Source organism: Lepidochelys kempii, chromosome 3 (genome assembly GCF_965140285.1).
Source record: "Lepidochelys kempii isolate rLepKem1 chromosome 3, rLepKem1.hap1, whole genome shotgun sequence".
NCBI classification, from domain to species: Eukaryota; Metazoa; Chordata; order Testudines; family Cheloniidae; genus Lepidochelys; species Lepidochelys kempii.
Window position 1 is genome coordinate 97358205 of NC_136382.1, and position 20838 is coordinate 97379042.

The 20838-nt window shown below is 45.0% G+C and overlaps 1 protein-coding gene across 11 annotated transcripts in view; it reads left to right on the forward strand.

The window, feature by feature from the left end:
* Nucleotides 1–13130, forward strand: part of NCOA7 (nuclear receptor coactivator 7) — a 167496-nt gene extending 154366 nt beyond the window's left edge. For all 11 annotated transcript variants that reach the window (XM_073337224.2, XM_073337228.2, XM_073337223.2 and 8 more), the window contains 5 exons: nt 2687–2812; nt 3105–3257; nt 3964–4059; nt 4820–4893; nt 10747–13130. In XM_073337224.2, the coding sequence (XP_073193325.1) occupies nt 2687–2812; nt 3105–3257; nt 3964–4059; nt 4820–4893; nt 10747–10882 (585 nt within the window). In that variant the 3' untranslated portion in view covers nt 10883–13130. The remainder of the gene's footprint in view (nt 1–2686; nt 2813–3104; nt 3258–3963; nt 4060–4819; nt 4894–10746) is intronic.
* Nucleotides 13131–20838: the final 7708 nt, after the last annotated feature.

A 20838-nucleotide genomic window follows, 5' to 3' on the forward strand; every position in this document is an offset into this window, starting at 1 on the left:
GATGTGGAAATTACAGAACCCGAACCACCAAAAAAAAAAATTAATTTTCTGCTCGTGGCATCTGACTCAGATGATGAAAATGAACATGAGTTGGTCCTCACTGCTGTGGATCGTTGTCAAGCAAGAACCCATCATCAGCATGGATGTATGTTCTCTGGAATGGTGGTAGAAGCATGAAATGACATATGAATCTTTAGCGCATCTGCCACATAAATACCTTGCAACACCAGCTACAACAGTGGAAATTAACCAAGATGGTCAGGGATGCAACCTCATGCTCGGGACAACCCTACACTCTGACATGTTTGTCTGAGCAATTGGCTGTACAAGAAGTATGACTGAGTGGACTTGTAGGTTCTAAAGTTTTATATTGTTTTATTTTTGAATGCAATTACTTTTTGTACATAATTCTACATTTGTAAGTTCAACTTTCATTATAAAGAGATTGCACAACAGTACTTGTATGAGGTGAATTGAAAAATACTGTTTTTCAGTGCAAATATTTGTAATAAAAAATAAATATAAAGTGAGCACTGTACACTTTGTATTCTATGTTGTAATTGAAATCAATATATTTGAAAGTGTAGAAAACATCCAAAAATATGTAAGTAAATGGTATTCTATTTAACAGTGCGATGAATTATGATTTTTTTTAATCACTTGACAGCCCTAACTGGAATATAAATATTGTACTTGCATTTGAGTGTATAGTACATAGAGCAGTATAAACAAGTAATTGTCTGTCTGTATGAAATTTTAGTTTGTACAGTAGGACCTCAGAGTTATGAACACCTTGGGAATGGAGGTTGTTCTTATATCTGAAATGTTCTGTAACTCTCAACAAAATGTTACGGACTTCAGCCATGAGCAGGTTGGGGCTGCAGCTGCAGCATAGGGGGAGGTCAGGGCTTCGGAGGGGAGGGGCCCTCAGGGCTTCTGCCCTATGGGAGCACCAGGGCTCAGGGCTTTAGATCTGGGAGGAGCGCTGGGGTTTGGGGCTTCAGCCCTGCGGCTCCATAGAATCATAGAGTTTAATTGTAGGGTGATAGGTTTGTATAGAAAAGATGGTTTAGATAACTGATAAATTTGAAGCCACAGACTCTGCAGTCAGTTCTCTCTGCAGACTCTGCAGTCAGTCTAGTGGAACAGGCAATGACCTTAATGGAGTTCTGGGGGAGGAAGGGCATGGTATTTTCCTTCTAACTAAAGGAAGAACATTTGAATCCAAATCTGACTAATGAGTCTTTATATGGATCAATGTTGTTTTTAAAGTTGTAGCAAACTCAGATTTAAAACTATCAGTGACCAATCCACATTTCCAAAGAATTATTCGATAGTTTTTCAACTGAAAATGTCTGATTTTTTTTTTTATTTAAGTACCATGAGACATTTGACCTTGGAATACATTCTTAAAATTTCTTGAAATAAGCATCAGTTTCCCAAAATGACTTTTTTAAAGACAAGAAAGAACTTACACTAGTAAGAATTTGGAACTAAATACTTGACTGAGCATATAGATTCATTGAGAGCTTACCTATATGATGCAGCCTTCAGAACATGTGCTTTTCTTCCAGGTTTTGCTCAAATGTAACTTTCTTTTTGGTTCTTCGGTGTGGTGGTTTATTTCAATTTATATAAATAAATGTTTATTTCTTTGTAAATGGGCAAGAAAGGGCTGCCGTAGGGTTAGCAATAATGGGAAGTGAAACCTAAAGCCTTATTTATATTAGTGTTATGCGTTAGCATCTGAGAAGAGTTCACTGTGCTTGACTAACTGCAGGAAGGAAAACAAAGAAGCTTCTGTGTCCTTCATATTTGAAAGAATATCCCAAGCCCCATGGCCCACATACACATGGTGACTCTCAGGAGGAGGTGGCCTTTGCACTCCTTTGATGTTGGACTAAGTATGTACCAGGCTACTTCCCCAATATAGTTTAGTTTCTCTACCAGCTAATGGCCCCAAGGGGTTAATACAGCAAAAAGGGATTGTCAGGCCATAAAGAAGACCTCTCCATGCTTCCTGTGCTACCCATAGACATAAGCATATAAGAGCTGCCATACTGGGTCAGACCAATAGTCCATCTAACCCAGTATCTTGTCTTTTTACAGTGACCGTACCAGAGCCTCAGGGAGAGTGTACAGATCAGGGCAATTTTGGGGTGATCCACCCTGTCTTCCACTCCCAGTTTCTGGCAGTCAGAGTATAGGGTTGTCCCGAGCATGAGTTTGCATCCCTGACCGTCTTGGTTAATTTCTATTGGAGGACCTATCCTCCATGAATTTATCCAGTTCATTTTTTAACTCAGTTAAATTTTTACCATCACAAGATCGCATGGCAATGAGTTCCACAGATTAATTGTGGTGTGAGGAAAAAGTACTTCCTCTTGTTTATATTAAATCTGCTGCCTATTTAATTTAATCAGGTGACCCCTGGTTTTTGTATTGTGGGACAGGGTAAACAACACTTCTTTATTCACTATGTAACATTGTCCCTGGGGTATATCCTTACACTGCGTGGTCCTGCATATATAGGATATACTAGCTTTCTGGGGCTGCTTCACAGTGTATAAGATCTGGGTCTGGTACTAACTTAACTCCATTAGTCTAATTCACTCGTCCCAGTTTAAGGTTAATGAAAACCCAGAAATTGACTCAAATTTATAATACTTGTGTCCTCTTGTCTCAGATTATCACTGTAGAAGAGGCAAAGCGTCGAAAGAGCATTTGCAGTTACTATGAGGAAGATGACGATGATTCTTTACCTGTCCTAAAGCACCACAGCGCGCTCCTAGAGAATATGCACATAGAACAGGTATAATTAGTAATGGAGTTTTGGTTTGCTCCCTTTCCCACATTCTCATTTTCTTCCCTGCTGACACTGGAACAGTTACATTAGAAATTATATTGGCACAATATTGGAGATTTAAATTTCTAACCACAATGCTTCAGCTCTTTATTTTGGGTGCATTGTAAATACCCATCTCTGTAGTGTCTAGGTGTCAGGCACAGCTTTTTGCAGTGCTCTACTGGCTGTTGACTTGAGATGAAGAGAGAGAAATCATATATAATTAAATGTCTACACTAGTCTCTTCTTTCACTCCTAGCTTGCACGCTGTCTGCCAGCAAGAGTGCAGGGATATCCATGGCGGCTTGCATATAGCACGTTGGAGCACGGAACCAGCCTGAAAACTCTGTACAGGAAATCAGCGTCTCTTGACAGTCCAGTCCTCCTTGTCGTCAAAGATATGGACAACCAGGTTAGGACTTCGGAATAGTGCACTTATTTTGGGGTCTCCTGGATTGGAATGACCCAGTTAAAAAAGAGCTTATGATTGTAAATAGATTAAACATAACTATCTTTATCATTTGTAGTGCAACCTTCACATGGGTATTCCATACAATTTTAAGAGTTGCATACGCTTGTTAGCAAAGCAGCAGTTTTCAGCCAAATTCAATTATATGGAATAGTAGGAGTCAAAATAAGACAAGACGTATGTTATACTATGCTTAGTACTGACTGTTAAATTAGCATATTTATCCTTAAACTCAAACCCAGGAAAATATTAGTACTAAAAGAGGTAAAAATCTGTCCAGAACTCACAATTTCTATGGAGCATGCTTTGCAACTGTAATTGTGTTCTCGCAAGCATCCATTCCAGTCACTAGCAGACTTCAGTTATCAGTCTGTTATAAAATAGCAGAGAGCATCCTTGGGACTGGTGTGAAGTACTCCAGTAGCTTCTAGAATCCTCATATCTGGAGCCCTCTGGCTTTTAAAACTATAAAGGGGTGTGGACAACCCAGACACCAGATCAGCTTCCCTTCCCTCCCCCCCGAATTTCACTAATTAGCCTTTATTACCTAAAACGTCAGCGCAGTTATTTGTCAGAAACTATATTTGAAAGGCCTTTTGAATTTTGCAAATTGTCTTCAAGTATAACCCAACCATTTTTGTTTTGACAGATATTTGGAGCATATGCAACACATCCTTTCAGATTTAGTGACCACTATTACGGCACAGGCGAAACTTTCCTCTACACGTTTAGTCCAAACTTCAAGGTAATTTGTTGGGGAAGGGGACCCATGGCTAGGGGGAGCTCCACTTGTGAAACATGCTTGACAAAACATTACTGAACAGCATGTTTATCGTGAGACCCTTTTTTGCAGTGTTGAGGTAGCCATGTTGTTTCCAGGATATTAGAGAGACAAGGTGGGAGGGGTAATCTCTTTTATTGGACCAACTTCTCTTGGTTAGAGAGAGAAGAAAAAAATTGACTCCTCAGAAAGCATCAGTTTGAAGGTGTGTGACAAACTGCTTGTGAATGCAGCTAATCACTAAACTCTTCATTCAGTACTACCAAACTGCAGTACTTCCAGCAAAAGTGACTGGAGGAGCTGGACTCTTCCATGAGGGTGAGAAGAAGGTTCTAGGTTGATTGTGTGGGAAGATGTAATGAATAAACCATGGAACACTCATAAAACCGGAGAGGTGGGAGCTCCAGAAGTAGTTTGATTTTACACAGTGCTTAGACCATAGTGACAAGAAACTAGAGAATGGGCAACTGTGAGACACCCCTAAAATGTAATTAGGCTGTTTGTTTTTAAATATTGAAGATATTAAGTCTATGAAAAGCAAAGGCATATTGATTGGACACACGTGAAATTTAAAGCAATCTATCGTTGTGCCTTTTTTAGATATGAACCATGCTGCTTTTATTTTTTACACACACACACACACACAATTACCCAGAATAATTCCCTAGCCTACTTTTTTAGTTTATTATATTTCCGATAATCAAATTTGGGTCTTGTTTTCTAGGTGTTTAAGTGGTCTGGAGAAAACACCTACTTTATCAATGGAGATACCAGCTCTCTAGAACTTGGAGGGGGAGGGTAAGTGTGTGGTTTTTTGGTTTTGAAATCCTATAATTGACTACATTTTGGGAGAGAAGGGATATTATTAGATGTAAGTGTGGAAGGAAAAACTGGTTAGTCCAGTAGATTAATTTATCCGTCTTTGAATAGTGTTCCTATGGGTGCTCCACGTCGGGCACACATGCGCCTCTCAAGCCCATGATCGGAGATTTCTAGTCAGCAGTGTCCATTTGGCCTGCGCATGCACCCTATGCCTCCTGGTGGCAGACACTGAGGCTACATAGGGATGCACACGCAAACCACCTTCCGTTCCTTCTCTTCTGCCTCAGCCTTACGGAACACCTAGCATGTCTGCCTAGAGCGTAATTGGACTTCTCTTTGTTTTGCACAGATAGTTGTACTTAGTGTTTTACCATAGTTAGTTTTGGTGAGATGATTGTGGGTGGTTCCCCCCCCCGCCCTTTCCTCGGGGGAGACTTGTCGTCTTCTGGCAGGGCATGCCTGACTCACCAGACTTCAAATGCTGCCTCTGTTGCTTGGAGGCTATACCAGTAAGCAGTGGGCACTCTCAAGTGTGTCTGTTGCCTGGGGGAGTTCCACATGTCCCAGAAGCGTTCCTTCTGTTTGACCCTTAAGTCCACAGCTAGGAAGATCAGGGAGATAAATCTCAGACTGTTGGCCATGGAATGCTTCCTGCAACCACCCCCTGAGCCAGTCAGGAGAATCCCTGGACAGATGGGGCTTACCTCCTCTCAAAAAGGAGCCTGCTGGGAAGACTCCCAGAAAGAGCGCGGACTCTCACTCTTCCATCTCCAAAAAAGACCAGGTCCCTATCGAGGTCCTCAGTCTCCAAGGGTACTGTTGAGGCCAAGGACTCTTCCTCTGGTACCTGTGGGCCTGCAAAGTCCCAGAGCTCAAAGAACAGTAGACACAGCTCTGATACGGCACCTGTACCCTCCCCTAGTAAGGGGAGGGTAAGCACACGGTACCATCAAGTTCGACCCTGCCATCAGCAATGAAACATCCTGTTCAGTTGTTGTTGCCATCATGCACCTTAACCCCATCATCATTACCAACGCAAGCTCAGTCAGGGGTGCCTGTACATGTGGTACCCTCAGTACCAAGCAAGCATCAGCTCCTGACATCTATAGTATCTGGTGTATGCCCATCATCGTTGGTACCATCGGCTCCCACATAGGTGTTCTACTCCAGGTGCACATACGCATCTTGAGTCCTTGATCAGAGATTTCTAGCCAGCAGTGTCCGCTCAGCCTGCACGTGCTCCCTATGCCTCCTTATGGCAGACACCAAGGCAATCAGGGAACTCAGGTAAACCACCCTCAGTTCCTTCTCTACCTAGTCATCCCCTGGGGAACAACCAAAAATAAAATAAAAGTAGAGGGGAAGAAGGCAGGTAGCAGAGCACGCACAGAACACACATCTCAAAGAACTGCAGTTCCTGCACATGGTGAGTAACATTTCCTTCTTCTTCAAGTAGCATCCCTACTGGTGCGCCACTTCAGGTGACTTCCTAGCAGTACCCATGGAGAGAGGAGGGAGCTTCTGTGGGCTGACATGATGGCAACTAAGAAGGCCATCTTCATAGATGAATGAAGTAGGGGGCAGGTCCCCCACGCCAACAGACGATTGGCATTGACATACGGCACCGGACCTTTGACTGCCTTCTCTGGCACCTGACACGCAGTACTGGTCTCTGTCATTGGATTCCAGGCACCGGTCCCCCGCCTCCCTTGCGGCACCGAGCATCAGTACTTCGGACCTCAGAATCCTATGTCGACTCACATTATTAAAGGCATAGTTGGCATAGATCCCAGAATCGATGAAGGGAGGCCCCACTGAGTTGGCAACAGCAGTGGCAACCCCTGGTGCAATGGCCCTTTTGGATCCCCGGGGTGTATCATCAAGTCCAGGGCACCTTGTCAAGGGGATCAAGGTCTGTAGCGTCAGGATGCCGGCCGCAACACTCTCCTGGGGACAGACTCGCTCCTCGAGGATCCAAGGCCACCCTGTCCCAACTGTCCCCTCAACCTCTGGTTGTGACCGAGACGTCTCCACAACAGGACCAGCCCCAGGCATAGACTGTGGTGGCCACAATCGTCTATTGACCAAGAGTAGGTCAGAGACTTAGAGGGACAGGAGGACCCGGTAACTCCACTAGCCACCTCATCTTCTTTCCCAGACGAAGCTGTAGCAAGGGCGTCCGCTTCAGGGCCACCTCCAATAGATCACAGGGTGCACCAAGACATCCTCAGGTGAATCACTCTCACAACATGGAGTTGCAAGTGGAGGAGGTTGTTGAGACCGAGGTTGCCATGGTGGACATTCTCGCTCCCAAAGGTACATCACGGGTGGCTCTGCCCCTAATCAAGACAGTGCAGAACAATATAAAAACTCTGTGGTAGACCCTGGCCTTGACCCTGCTCTCGACATGAAAGATGTGTGCTTTCACATAGCCATTCATCCAGCCTACAGACTTTTCCTGAGATCTGTAGTCAGCCACAAACATTACCAGTTCACAGTGCTCCCATTTGGTCTATTGACGGCCCACCGAGTATTCACCAAGTGCATGTCGGTGGTCGCAGCCTTTCTCCAAAAGAGGCAGGTACAAGTGTATCCCTACCTCGACGACTGGCTGCTGCAGGGGGGGCGGGTGCTCCAGGGAGTAAGTGGAGTCCCAAGTTTGGTTACTCAGAGACCCTTTCGAGAGACTAGGACTCCTCCTCAATGTGAACAAGTCCACGCTTTCACCGACCCAAAGAATAGAATGAATTGGGGCAGTGCTGGACTCGGTACAGGCCAGAGCAATCCTGCTGGAGTCCAGATTTCAAGCAATGACCGATATTATCCAGACTCTCAGGCAGTACACCACCACAACTGCAAGGGGATGCCTGAGTCTCCTCGGTTGTGGCAGACTGCACCTGTGTGGTCAGGCATGCCAGACTGAGGCTCAGGCCACTGTAGGCATGGTTCACCTCAACTTATTGCCCAGGTCGAGACAGCTTGGACTCAGTAGTGACAGTACTGGAGTGAGTTCTAGAGTCCCTTCGCTGGTGGCTAGACCCTTGCATGGTCCACGAAGGACTCCCATTCAGCACCCTTCAACCCCCCATGACCCTAGTAATGGACACGTCAGCTCTGGGTTGGGGGGCCCAGCTGTAGAAGACCTACAGATGCAGGATCAGTGGTCGCAGGTCGAGCTCTCACTCCACATCAACATCAAGGAGCTCAGAGCTGTGTGTCTAGCCTGCCAGACCTTCCAGGCCAGAATTCAGGGTCAGTGGGTGGCGGTGATGACCGACAACACCACCACCATGTTTTACATAAGCAGGACGGATCCTGCTCTTCTCTTCTCTGTCAGGAAGCTTTCCAGCTGTGGGATTTCTGTATAGCCCACTCCATTCACCTGGAGGCGTCCTATCTCCCTGGAGTACGGAATGAGCTTGCAAACCACCTCAGCAGGTCGTTTCGCAACCACGAGTGGTCCATCCGTCTGGACGTCATGCATCCCATCTTCCAAAGGTGGGGGCTTCCCCGGGTAGACCTATTTGCCACCAGGAGCAATAGGAAGTGTCCCTTTTGCTCTTTCCAAAAACAGTTCAGGCTCTATCTCAGACTCGTTTGTGCTACCCTGGGAAGACCATCTAATGTATGCCTTCCCGCTGATATCGCTTATCCACAAGGTCCTGCTCAAGATCCACAGGGACAAAGCGGAAGTAATTCTGCTGACCCCAGCATGGCCACGCCAACTTTGGTACACCACGCTTCTGGAGCTGTCAGTGGACACCCCGATCGCCCTGCCACTCTACCCCGATCTGATTACACAGGACCACGTTCTTCACCCGGACCTCTATTCCCTCCATCTCATGGCTTGGAAGCTTCATGGTTAAACCCAAAGGAGCTCCAATACACGGAATCAGTAAGGGAGGTGCTGCTTGGTAGCAGGAAACATTCCACCAGGGCCACATACCTAGCTAAGGGGAAAAGGTTCTCATGCTGGTGTGAGCAGCATCGCGTACCTCCACTTCAGACATCTACACCGTTCATGCTGGAGTATCTACTGCATCTGAAGCAGCAAGGTTTGGCGGGATCATCCATCAGGGTACACCTCGCGGCCATCTCGGCGTCTCACCCAGGAGAGTTGGGGTATTTGCCAGCCCTATGGTGGGCCGTTTCCTGAAAGGCATGGAAAGGCTATATCCACAGTCCCAACCGCCAGTACCTGCTTGGGATTTCATTCTGGTCCCCTCTAGGCTAATGTGTGTGTGTGGTGGGGGGCATTCGAACCACTGGCTACATACTCCCTTCTGTATCTCTCATGGAAGATGACATTCCAGGTTGCCATCACATCAGCCAGGAGGGTGTCCAAGTTAAAAGCGCTAACCATCAAACACACCCACACACACACGCACTTCCATAAGGACGAAGTACTACTCAGGCCGCATCCAGCCTTCCTGCCCAAGGTGGTATCCAAATTCCACATTGGCCAAGACATTTTTCTACCAGTCTTCTATCCCAAGCCGCATGCTCATGTGCAGAAGCCGAGGCTTCACTCACTAGATGTCCAGAGGGTGCTGGCATTCTACATTGAGCACACAGAGCCTTTCAGGACGTCTAACCAGCTGTTTGTAGTGGTGGCAGACCAGATGAAGGGGCATCCGGTCTCATAGAATCATAGAATATCAGGTTTTGAAGGGACCTCAGGAAGTCATCTAGTCCAACCCCCTGCTCAAAGCAGGACCAATCCCAACTAAATCATCCCAGCCAGGGCTTTGTCAAGCCTGACCTTAAAAACTTCTAAGGAAGGAGATTCCACCACCTCCCTAGGTAACGCATTCTAGTGTTTCACCACCCTCCTAGTGAAAAAGTTTTTCCTAATATCCAACCTAAACCTCCCCGACTGCAACTTGAGATCATTACTCCTTGTTCTGTCATCTGGTACCACTGAGAACCCAACGCATTTCTTCCTGGATCACGGACTGCATCCATACCTGCTACGACCTCGCCAAGATCCCAGCCCTGGATATTACAGCCCACTTGGCGTGTGCTCCAACCTCGTCTGCTGCTTTCCTGGCTCAGATGCCCATCCAGGAGATCTGCAGAGCAGCAACCTGGTCTTCGGTGCACACATTTACCACCCACTATGCCATCACCCAGCATGCTAGAGAGGACACAGCTTTCGGGAAGGCGGTTCTCCAATCAGTGATTCCTTAACTCCAATCCCACCTCCAGGGGAGAGCTTGGGAGTCACCTGATTGGAATCAACATGAACAAGCACTGGAAGAAAAAACGATTACTCACCTTCTTGGGACTAAAAGAAAAGGAGTACTTGTGGCACCTACAGCTCATGAAAGCTTATGCTCAAATAAATTTGTTAGTCTCTAAGGTGCCACAAGTCCTCCTTTTCTTTTTGCGGATACAGACTAACACAGCTGCTACTCTGAAACCTGTCATCATGCAAGGCACTTCTTGGGACTGTTGTTCTTCGAGATGTGTTGTTCACATCTATTCCAATACCCACCCTCCTTACCATCTGTCAGAGTATCCGACAAGAAGGAACTCAAGGGTGGGTCGGGTCAGCAGGGTCATAAAGGCGTCACTCCCGGGGGCTCCCTAGCGTACCCAGTGGGAGCTGCTAAGGGAAAAGTTTCCGACAACCATGCATGTAGCGCACGCACACCTGATTGGAATGGACATGAACAATACATCTTGAAGAACAACAGTTACAAGAAGGCGAGGAACCATTTTTTGCCCAAGCTGTGGGGGTTTGTTTTGTTTCTAGCTAACAAGGATGTGGGCTTAGCTGTTGTAGATAAAGTTTGAACTTTAACTTTTTTCTTCTTCTTTTTTTAGTGGTCGATTTGGTTTATGGCTGGATGCTGATTTGTATCATGGGCGAAGCAACTCCTGCAGCACCTTCAATAATGACATCTTATCCAAGAAGGAAGATTTCATAATACAAGATGTGGAAGTATGGACATTTGAGTGAAATAAGGACTGCCTTATGGACTGGGTTCATTGAGGATGCTGAAAGCTAAAGCCCCAGCACAGGCCTCACAGTGTAACACTTTTTCTTTCTGATATCCCAGCAGAACACGGCTACACAAAAACGTTCTGAGAGCCAATTTTAAGAGGCAGAAATGTAGAAAACAATAAGAGGACCAGTGTGTGTGAGTGTTTTTACTCTCTTCCCACCAACACTCCTTCAGTAAGGAAACAAGATGCTAATGAAGACATTCATGGTGTATGAATTTGTTTAAAGCAGTTTTGTTTTTTATTTTCTGTAACTGTGGAAAAAATACTGTGGGGGGAAAAAAATATATATATATATACAGAACATTCCATGTGTATTTATATTACATGTAAGTGCTAACCAAAAAGAAAATCTACAACATACTTTCTGTTTGCCATGAAAACAATAATAATCTGAAATAGATGAACAGAGCACTTAAAGGGAACATGGTTTTTTTTAAATCTTTTTATTTATTGTTCATTGTATAGTACATTTGTTTAAAATGTAGTAGGTATGTTTTTTTCTTTTAATGTTTAAAACCTCAGAATTTGACAGAAAAATACTACTGAGGTGTTTTTCATATGTGTTGGCAACAAATCCATTTGATTTCTAAAGTTAGTTTTATATATATATATATATATATATTATTTTGTAAATGAAACTTTTTTGTTTCTGTTTTGTTGTTGCCCTAATTTAGGGGTTTTGTTTTTTGGCAGAAACTCTGAGTGCATAATTCTGGATTACTTTCAGAGGGTGGGAGAGAGGTGGGTGCTGTCAGCTTTCATTATTGACTCTGCTGCCATCTTCCTATTGATCGGGTGTTCTACTGGCAATATATGGGACAGCAGGGCACATTCTTAGGTAGCGTAACTTGTCGTAGCTTCATTGACTTCAGTAGAGCTGTGACAGTTTATACCAGCTCAGGATCTCCCCCAACATGTTTATATTCATGACTAAGAAAATGTCTGAAAAGAAACACAGGTTGGTTTTTTCAGCCACTTGCGTGGTGGCACAGAAAACTAGCTCTGTTTCATTAGTCTTACCTACAAATTTAAAAAAAAAAATCTTGTTTTTTAATAGGGAGAAAAATGTAATGTGAAAAGTTGGAAGGAATGTTCTTTCCCATATAGGCCATATTATGTTGGTGTAAAAACTGTTTTTCTTGGTCATTCTTATTTGGTTTCCTTCCTGAAAAAGGCTTGAACCAACATGCTAACTTATGCTTTTACAAGTAACTAATTATTTCTTTTTTGGTTTAATGAAGTGGCATTTAAATGCTGACCAGAATTTTTTCTCTGGAGGGACATTTCATTTATGAAAGGCAGAGCTGAACTCTAATCCAGTTAGTGCTGTGAAAACACCAACAGATACAAAAGATAACTGAAGGAAATAAGAAAATACTTTTCTTTATGGTATGTGACCAATTCTACCTTGTCAAAAAACATGGCTTTGTGGGTGTTTTTGTTTAAAAAAAAAAATTATTTAAATGATAATCTCTGCTGGTAGGAAAGGAATACTGTCCTGCCTTTAGAGTTCAAAGCAAAATGTAACACGTCATACTGAATCCAATTAATCATCTTAAAAGAAGTCAGGTTAGAAATGGTGTTGCACTCATTCTCAAAAATGCACTGTAAACACTTGGAATATTCCACCACAGTAGTACAACTCCAGTTAGTTACTACTGTTCACCCTCTTCTCCCATCCCCCAGAAATAAAAGGGAACAACTTAGATGCCAAGCATCAATCAGTCTTAAAGTCCACACAGAGGTTCCATGCAGTTAAAAACTGATGCTGTAAAAACAAGAAGTCTGTAACACAGTGCACATAAGCTATTAACACTGTTTTCTACCACTTGGTCTATCCATAAAAAAAAGTTCTGATGGATTTAGCTGTAAGATATTTCAGAACCTGCTAATAGCATAGTGCTTTGAGAGATGCTAGGAATGTCCAATAATGTCTGCCATTTTGGCCAGTTGCATACCCCTTACTAGTTACAAGCAAAAAAAAATTGTCATTTTACATACCTATCTCTCTTATTTACCTACAGTTTATTCCATTACTCTGTACTTGTCAGAGCATATCTAAACGCTGTGTTCTATATTCAGCAGTGTTGTTCATTAAAACTTCTGTGACCCTTTACACTTTAAACTATGAATATTGAACATATGTAATGCAATGCTATCGCAATATTTTCAATAAAGGAGTTTATGCATTCAGATACTTACTTTGGATGTTTTCCCTTTTACAGTTATTTACAAACATTGAATACTCCTAAAATGAGGGAATAATACGAGCCCTTCCTTAAGGCACAAATACTTCAGATAAGAATAGTAGCTGAATCCTCCTTGAGAAGAGAGTTTCAAAGGTACAGATCATAGCAGAGGCAGAATACAGGAGTAGATGGTGGAAGTTATTGGTATGTTAACATCCATTTTGGTATGTTATTTTCTAACTTGGGTTGATTCAATGTACTATGAAGGGACTTCAAGAAGAAAAGCTATGCAAAAAAGAAAAAAACACCTCCTTTTACTAGGAAAAAAAATAATGAAAATAATAGAACAGTTAATCTGAGGATCTGATCAGCCTTATTCTGCAGTGCTTAGTCCTACTTTTGTGTGTGCCCACATGCCATGTTACAAGTACTTCATGTTTTTGAGAACGGTCATGATATTCCTGAGTGTCAGCCTATCTCAAGATACGAAAAGATAGCGCACATACTTAGCTTACCATCAGACTTCTTGCAAAATATAATAGTTTTATTCCCAGACAAAAAATAACTAAGATGAAGCTAAAATTGACTATATTAGTAACATGAAGGTAATCTGCAAAGAATTTGTGCCTTTTTTGCTACTTTATAGTGTATGAAGAAGGCCTGAAATTAAAACCAGAAAAACTCTTCTGTGGTGTCTGGTTGGTTGGTTTGTTTTTTGGATTCTTTTGGGCATTTTTTTTTATTTTATTTTTTAATTTCAGAAAGATCAGGCATGTCAAGTTTTTGGTCTGACTGGAGAAACTCAGAGGTCTCAGAATGAGCATACCTTCTATTCATAAGTTTAAGTAACTCTTTGTGTAAACTTAATGGTGACCAGAATTTGCAGGAAAACTGTAAACTAGGAGTGTAAAACAGTCTAGTGTTTTATGGTCACTAGTGATTTTGAAACTGTTATGGATGAAAAGTTATTTCAGAATCATATGCTTTAATCACTACAGGAATACAGTTGAAGGTTTATTTTGGTGTTTCCTTACAAGTGTGTGATGGATTATTAAGATTTTAATTTCCATGCATTTTTGTTGGCTGGCTGCTGTATAGTGTTTGCTATCTCTTAACTGTGAATTTTCCAAGTCGTTTGAGTTGGTACTTGTACTTGTGCAAACTTAGCTGTTGCACACCATAGTTCTTTGTGTTGGAATCATTATTTAAATTAGCTCCCACTTTCTGTTCTCAAGATAGGATCTTGCAAGAAAACATCTTAGAATAATCTTTAGAGGTGAACTTTTTCAAAGTGTCTCAATTTAAAACTACTTTTCTTTTTTGATTTTGGTGGTAAGATTCTCCATAGAGATTGGCTTGTATTCTACAAGCTGTTCTATTTCATGTCAGCATCCATCAGCTCCAGGAGTAGAAAGCCACAAAGGTGGTTTTGTAGGGAATTTTTCTGTTTTTGTTGTTTTTCCCTACTTATCCATCTTGGATTCAAGGGGTGGTTGTTGTCCCTCCATTTTTGGTGCCTATCTTGTTGCCAGATTTGGCGCCTTTTTCTCCGCAAGGCAGGAAAAGGTATGGTCGCATGACCGAAATCTGCCTCTTAACAGGAGAGTATTTAAGGTTGGTTCGCGTGTCCCATGGCTGCTGCCCATCAGAGTGGCAGATCAGTGCCCATTGTTCCATGTGCAATTGCACTGCTCTCACTCACCTGGCATACCATCACTTATCACCTGGTGTGCCAAAAAATAACGTACCTGGGCATAGAGTTAGGAGCTGAAGGAAGAAAACCTGACACTCAAAGAATTGAGCTCATAAATAAGTTTCCTGCTTCACAGAACCAATCTTCTCTATGTTCCTTCTTGGACCTGACAGGGATTCTCGAGAGAATTCATTGAAGGTTATGCAGAGATGGCCCGCCCTCTGTACCAGTTGCTGAAGAAGGGACAATACTGGATATGGGGAGAAGAACAGAAAAATGCCTCTGTCAGCCTAAAGCAAGCCCTTATGAAGGCTCCGACTCTTGCTTATCCTATGCCTAATACTCCCTATCAGTTACAGCTGGCTACAACAGGAAAAGATCTAAGTGCAGTCCTAACGCAGGATGCTGGTAATGGTCCTAAACCAGTTGCATATGGCTCAAGAGTACTAAGCAATGTAGAACAACCGTATACAGCATGTGAAAAGGAGGTATTGGTCCTTACATGGGCACGCAGCCACTGAGAATATATCATCAGAATGTCCCCAGTCAGTCTCAAAACAGCCCACACTCTTACCAAGTATGTCCTTTCAGGATGAATAAATGAAGGAAGGGTCTCAAACTTAGGTTAGCATTCTGGACTCTTAGCCTAATCAACAGGGACAGCAAAATTGACAAGACATCTCAACTATCAGCTGCACCATATGCTTTGCTAATACAAGGTGAGGAGCATGAGTGCCCTCTAACATCAGACAACTTAGAGCACCTTTAAAATGGGCATGACATACCAGGAAGCCAAAGATAAACATCTTGACGTCTGGGTAGTCAATGGGAGTTGCTATCACAAGGATGGCAAGCTGCATGCGGGCTATACCGCCCTTCAGCTCAGCTCATAGACCATCGTGCACAGCACTGTCCTAGCCAATTTGCACAGGCAGCAGAAGTTGTTGCCATCCTGGCCGTCTTAGATGCTGCGGACCCAAAGAGCAACTTGTTGGTATGTTCAGACTCTGGGTGGTGAAGGCACTCACAAAATGGATGCCAGTATGGATCCAGAGATCCATGAAGACCTCGGATGGAAGACCTGTCTCCTATGCAAAATACCTTTTACACATCTGGGATTTTGCCACCTCCAGGACAGGTAATACATATTTCCTGTAAAGTGAAGGCACGCAGGAAAGATCAGGCCGAAATTGCAAAACACAACAATCAAGTTGATAGCCTCACAAAGCAAGCAGCATTAGTGGGAAAAGAATATTTGTGGACCAAGTCTGATAAGATCTATAAAGGGCAACTTGCAGAATCAGAAATCATGAGCCAGGTAGACATCATAGACCATCAAAAAGCTGACAAAGTCCAGGACCTTCTGTCAAAAGAGGAATATAGAGGGTATAAGCTCTTCAAAAACAAGAATGGTATCATCATGGCCCAAAGGGAAGATGTTAACAATGTTACACCGGTATTAGTGGTGCCTGAATGCTTGAGAAGAGAACTCATCAACCTATCACATAACCAAGGCCACTTTTGGAGTGGAAAAAAACACCAACAGAATCCTAAGCATGGGCTGGTGGTTGGGAATAACTAGAGATGTCTAAACAGTCATATTTGCTTGCAGTGTGCTGAAAATAACGCAGACCACAAAGTAATCAAGGGCCCCATGGCACACCAAAAGATTGTTGGTCCATGGTCACATTTACAAATTGACTTTATTGGGCCATTACCCTGTATGGGCAGAGGTAATAAATATTGCCTCGTCATCATAGATGCATTCTCCAAATGGGTGGAGGCTTATCCTACCAGAAATAATACAGCCTCCACAACAGCAAAAAACCTTTGCACGCTTTGGTCTGCCTGAATGAAGAGTTCATGTTTAGCTATTCCACCTGGAAGCAGGCAGGGCACACCCTGACTGTTTTGTAGAAGCAATGCACACATTGCTCTATCCAAGGACAAGGGCTAGATATGAACCATGAGAACCTGATTGTTTGGACAGCAACTGTGGGAGGCTTTCTTAGCCTGGGCTCAAGGCCTGAGAACCAGGATTGTAGTAGATAAAGGATGGTAACTAAGTATATTAATTAACGTCATACATTCCTTTGGGTAGCAGTGTGTAATGCTTAGGGGGAGAAATATAATAAAAGGAGAAGGTGGAAGGCGGGGGGGCAGAACAGCCCATCTCCGCTGACCAGCCTGTTTGCTTGCATAAAGCTGTGTTCTGTCTGATCATTGAACCGCCACAACTGGCGCCCAAACGTGGGGCCCTCAGCACTCACCTCGCCCGGCAAGGGTTTCAGACGCGTCACTCATCCGCTTCGTGGATCCCGGTGAGTATTTTTCATTGTGGTAAGTATGGGAAGCTCCCTCTCTGCTTTGCAAGTGCAACACCGCAATGAGCTGCAGTATTTGCTGCGTAAGGCTCAGCATGACTGCCCGGCTCGAGCACTTACTCTCCTGCTACAGGAGGTGTGTGCCCAGTGCCCGTGGTACCCTGAAGCCGGAAGCCTTAAGCTAGCGGACTGGGAGCGATTGGGCCAGACATTGCACGAAGAGCCTCGGGTGCCCATGCAGGCTTTACATGCCTGGCACCTCTGCCGCGACGCAATACAGCGTGTCGCCTCCGACAGGCCCTCCCTCGCGAGGCTGGTGATCTCGCCACACCCGTCCGCTCCTGCAGCCATCCCCGCTCCTGGCGATGCGACACAGCGTGTCGCCTCGGAAAGGCCCTCTTCAGCACCAACAGAGGAGCTGCCGATCCCGCCACCCCTGTCCGCTCCTGCAGCCATCCCTCCCCCTGCTTCGCCCCCAGTGCCTCTATTACCGCCGCCTCCCTGGCCTTCCCCACCGGAGCCGGTGTGTGATCACCCTCCCCCCTTGGGGCCCCCCGGAGGGTCATCTGCATCTGCTCAGAAGCTTTCGCTGGTGCAACAAATGGTTCACTCAGCGAAAGCTCGATCAGATCTTACAGCAGAGGAGCTGGCTGATCTGGTCTCAGTTTGCCCGGTGACCTGGCAGAATGATGACCAGGGCAACCCCGTGGGCACCTGGACCACTTTGCCATACTCGGTGGTTAGAGAGGTAAAGAAAGCAATTCATGAATTTGGCCTGACTAGCACCTTTGTGCGTGGTCTCATTGAAGGGATAGATACTGGGTACTCCCTAATCCCTGAGGATTGGAAAACGCTGCTGCGCATGATGTTATCACCCAGTCAGTATGTTATTTGGCTTAGTGAGTATCGGCAGATGGCAGAACACCAAGCTCAGGTACATAGAGAGCACGGTATCATTTATGAGCATTTGGCAGGGGAGGGCCCGTTTGCTACTATTGAGATGCAGTCTCAACTCCCTCAGGCCGTCTTCCCCATTATTTCTCCACCTGTGCCCAGCATGCTTTCAAGAAGGTCCCGGATTCAGGCAAGCCTACCAAAAGCTTTGTCAGTATCCGTCAGGGTGCCTCAGAGTCCTTTTTGGATTTTACCAACAGATTGCATGAGGCTATCCTCCGACAGGTGGATAACACTGAGGCAGCTCACGAGCTCCTGTTAAAATTGGCAGTTGAAAATGCAAATGAGGATTGCCGCCGTGCTCTCCAGGCAGCACAAGCCTCTGGTATTTTAGAGCTCTCAGACATGCTGCGGGCGTGCCAGAACATTGGCACACAAGCCCACAAGGCTGGAGTTCTGGCTGCCGCCCTCAGAAAAACCGGGAAGGAGGAGAAGCGTTGTTACCGCTGTGGTAAGGAGGGTCATTTTCAGCGGGAGTGCCGCTCATCTAAGGCACCAGCCCGACCCTCAAAGAAGTGCCCCAAGTGTGGGAAAGGTTATCACTGGGCTAATCAGTGTCGTAGCGGGTCGGGAAACCGCGCGACGGGTCCCCCCCGAACCCAGGGCCAAACAGGGGTGTTTCCTACTCAGACAACCGCTCCTCTGCTTTAAAATCCGTAGACTCTATGAGGGCGGCGACTGCTGGAAGTGCAGGGCTTGATTTGATCATGCAGGAGGACACTGACTTTCGGCTGCCAGGGGAGGTCTGTGCCATACCTACACAGGTGACAGGACCTCTCCCTGCCGGCTTTGTAGGTCTTGTTCTCCCTCGCTCACATGCTGGGAAACAGGGCTTTTTTGTCATTCCAGGGGTCATTGATGCTGATTACACTGGCATTATTAAGGTTCAGGTGTGGACTCATCTTCCCCAGTCGCTCTCGCGTGGACGGTCAATTGCACAATTGATTTTAGTCCCCTATCAGGTGCCAGCTGCCGAGGATCGAACTCGGGGCGGAGGCGGCTTTGGATCGACGTTGTCTCACTCGCCGTCTCACAGCGCGTCTTCTCCACTTGTTGCTCTGACAATGTCAGTCCGCCCCTCGAAACCTCAGTTAACACTTCTCTTAAATGATGTTCCTTTTACAGGGCTGGTGGACACTGGAGCTGACGTTACGGTGATTCGTGATCTGGAGTGGCCGGTTAGTTGGCCTACGGTTCCTTCTAGAGAATTGTGGGGGATCGGGGGTAGTAAACCCGGGCGCCAAAGTTTGTCTTGGGTCACGGTCTCTAAACCGGGAGGCCGTACCCTTGCTACAATCCGTCCTTTTGTACTCCCTGTCCACCTCAATATTTGGGGCCGTGATTTACTTTCAAAGTTAGACACCACCCTCGATATTAATATCTGATGGCCCAAAACCCTCCCTCACCCACCTTGCCCTCCACATTACTATTGGTGTGGCAATCCTTAGAGCCCGTGTGGATTGACCAGTGGCCCCTCCCTCTAGAAAAGCTAAAAGCACTTCATTCGCTTGTGCAGCAGCATTTGCAAGCACAGCGACTGGAGAGCTCCACTATTCCCTGGAACACCCCGGTGTTTGTTATTAAGAAAAAATCGGGTGCTTGGCGGCTGTTACATGATTTAAGGGAAATAAATAAACGCATCCAACCTATTGGCCCCTTGCAATTTGGCTTACCAAATCCAAATTTAATTCCTCAAACCGATCAACTTTGTGTGTTAGATTTAAAAGATTGTTTTTTCACCATCCCCCTTTGCCCTCAGAATTAGCTGCTGTTATTTTGGCCTTTCAACCTTTTGCTGATTGTCCCTTTAATTTAATTGTGGATACCCATTATGTTTATCAGGTAATTGATCATTTACCCCTTGCCCTCATTACCCCTCAGGTTGATGCAGACCTCCTTCGCCTGTTTTTGTTTTTGCAGCACCCTTTTGCCACTTGTCATTTCCCTTACTTTGTTGCTCCTATTCGCAGTCATACCACTCTGCCTGGGCCACTCACTGAGGGCAATGCACGCGCCGATCGCGCGTTGCGTGGTCAGGTAAATTCCCTTTTTTCTGACCCCATTGAAAGCCATGCCTTTTTTCATCAGTCTGCCTCTGTTTTGGCCCGGCAGTTTCACATTCCTGCTGATCATGCACGTTTCATTGTTCGTTCCTGCCCCCACTGTGCTGCTGCTGCTCCTACTTTTTCTTATGCCGTTAACCCCCGAGGTACCGCAGCAAATCAGCTGTGGCAAATGGATGTTACTCATGTGTCACAATTCCGCCCCTATTCGTTTTTACATGTTTCCGTTGATACTTATTCAGGCTTCTTTTGGGCAACCCCACAACGTGGGGAAGCCACTAACAAAGTTATTCACCATTTGCTGGCCTGCTTTTCTGTTATGGGTCGCCCCTGCCAAATTAAAACAGATAATGCCCCAGCCTACTGCTCTGCAGCCCTCTCCACCTTTTGTGCCCGCTGGGACGTCCGTCTTAAACACGGAATCCCTTATAATTCCACGGGCCAAGCCATTGTTGAACGTGCCAATCGCACACTCAAAACCTTGCTAGATAAACAATTAAAACAAGGGGAGCTGCGTCTCCGAACCTTAGGAGACATTCAACAACAAATGCATATCCTCTTGTTTACTTTAAATAATTTAACACTGAATGCAGATCAGCAGACCCCTGCGGATCGGCATTTTCACAAATCTGAGGTACTGGAAAGACCGCGTGTCTTTTACCGTCAGCTGCCCGATCCACAGTGGC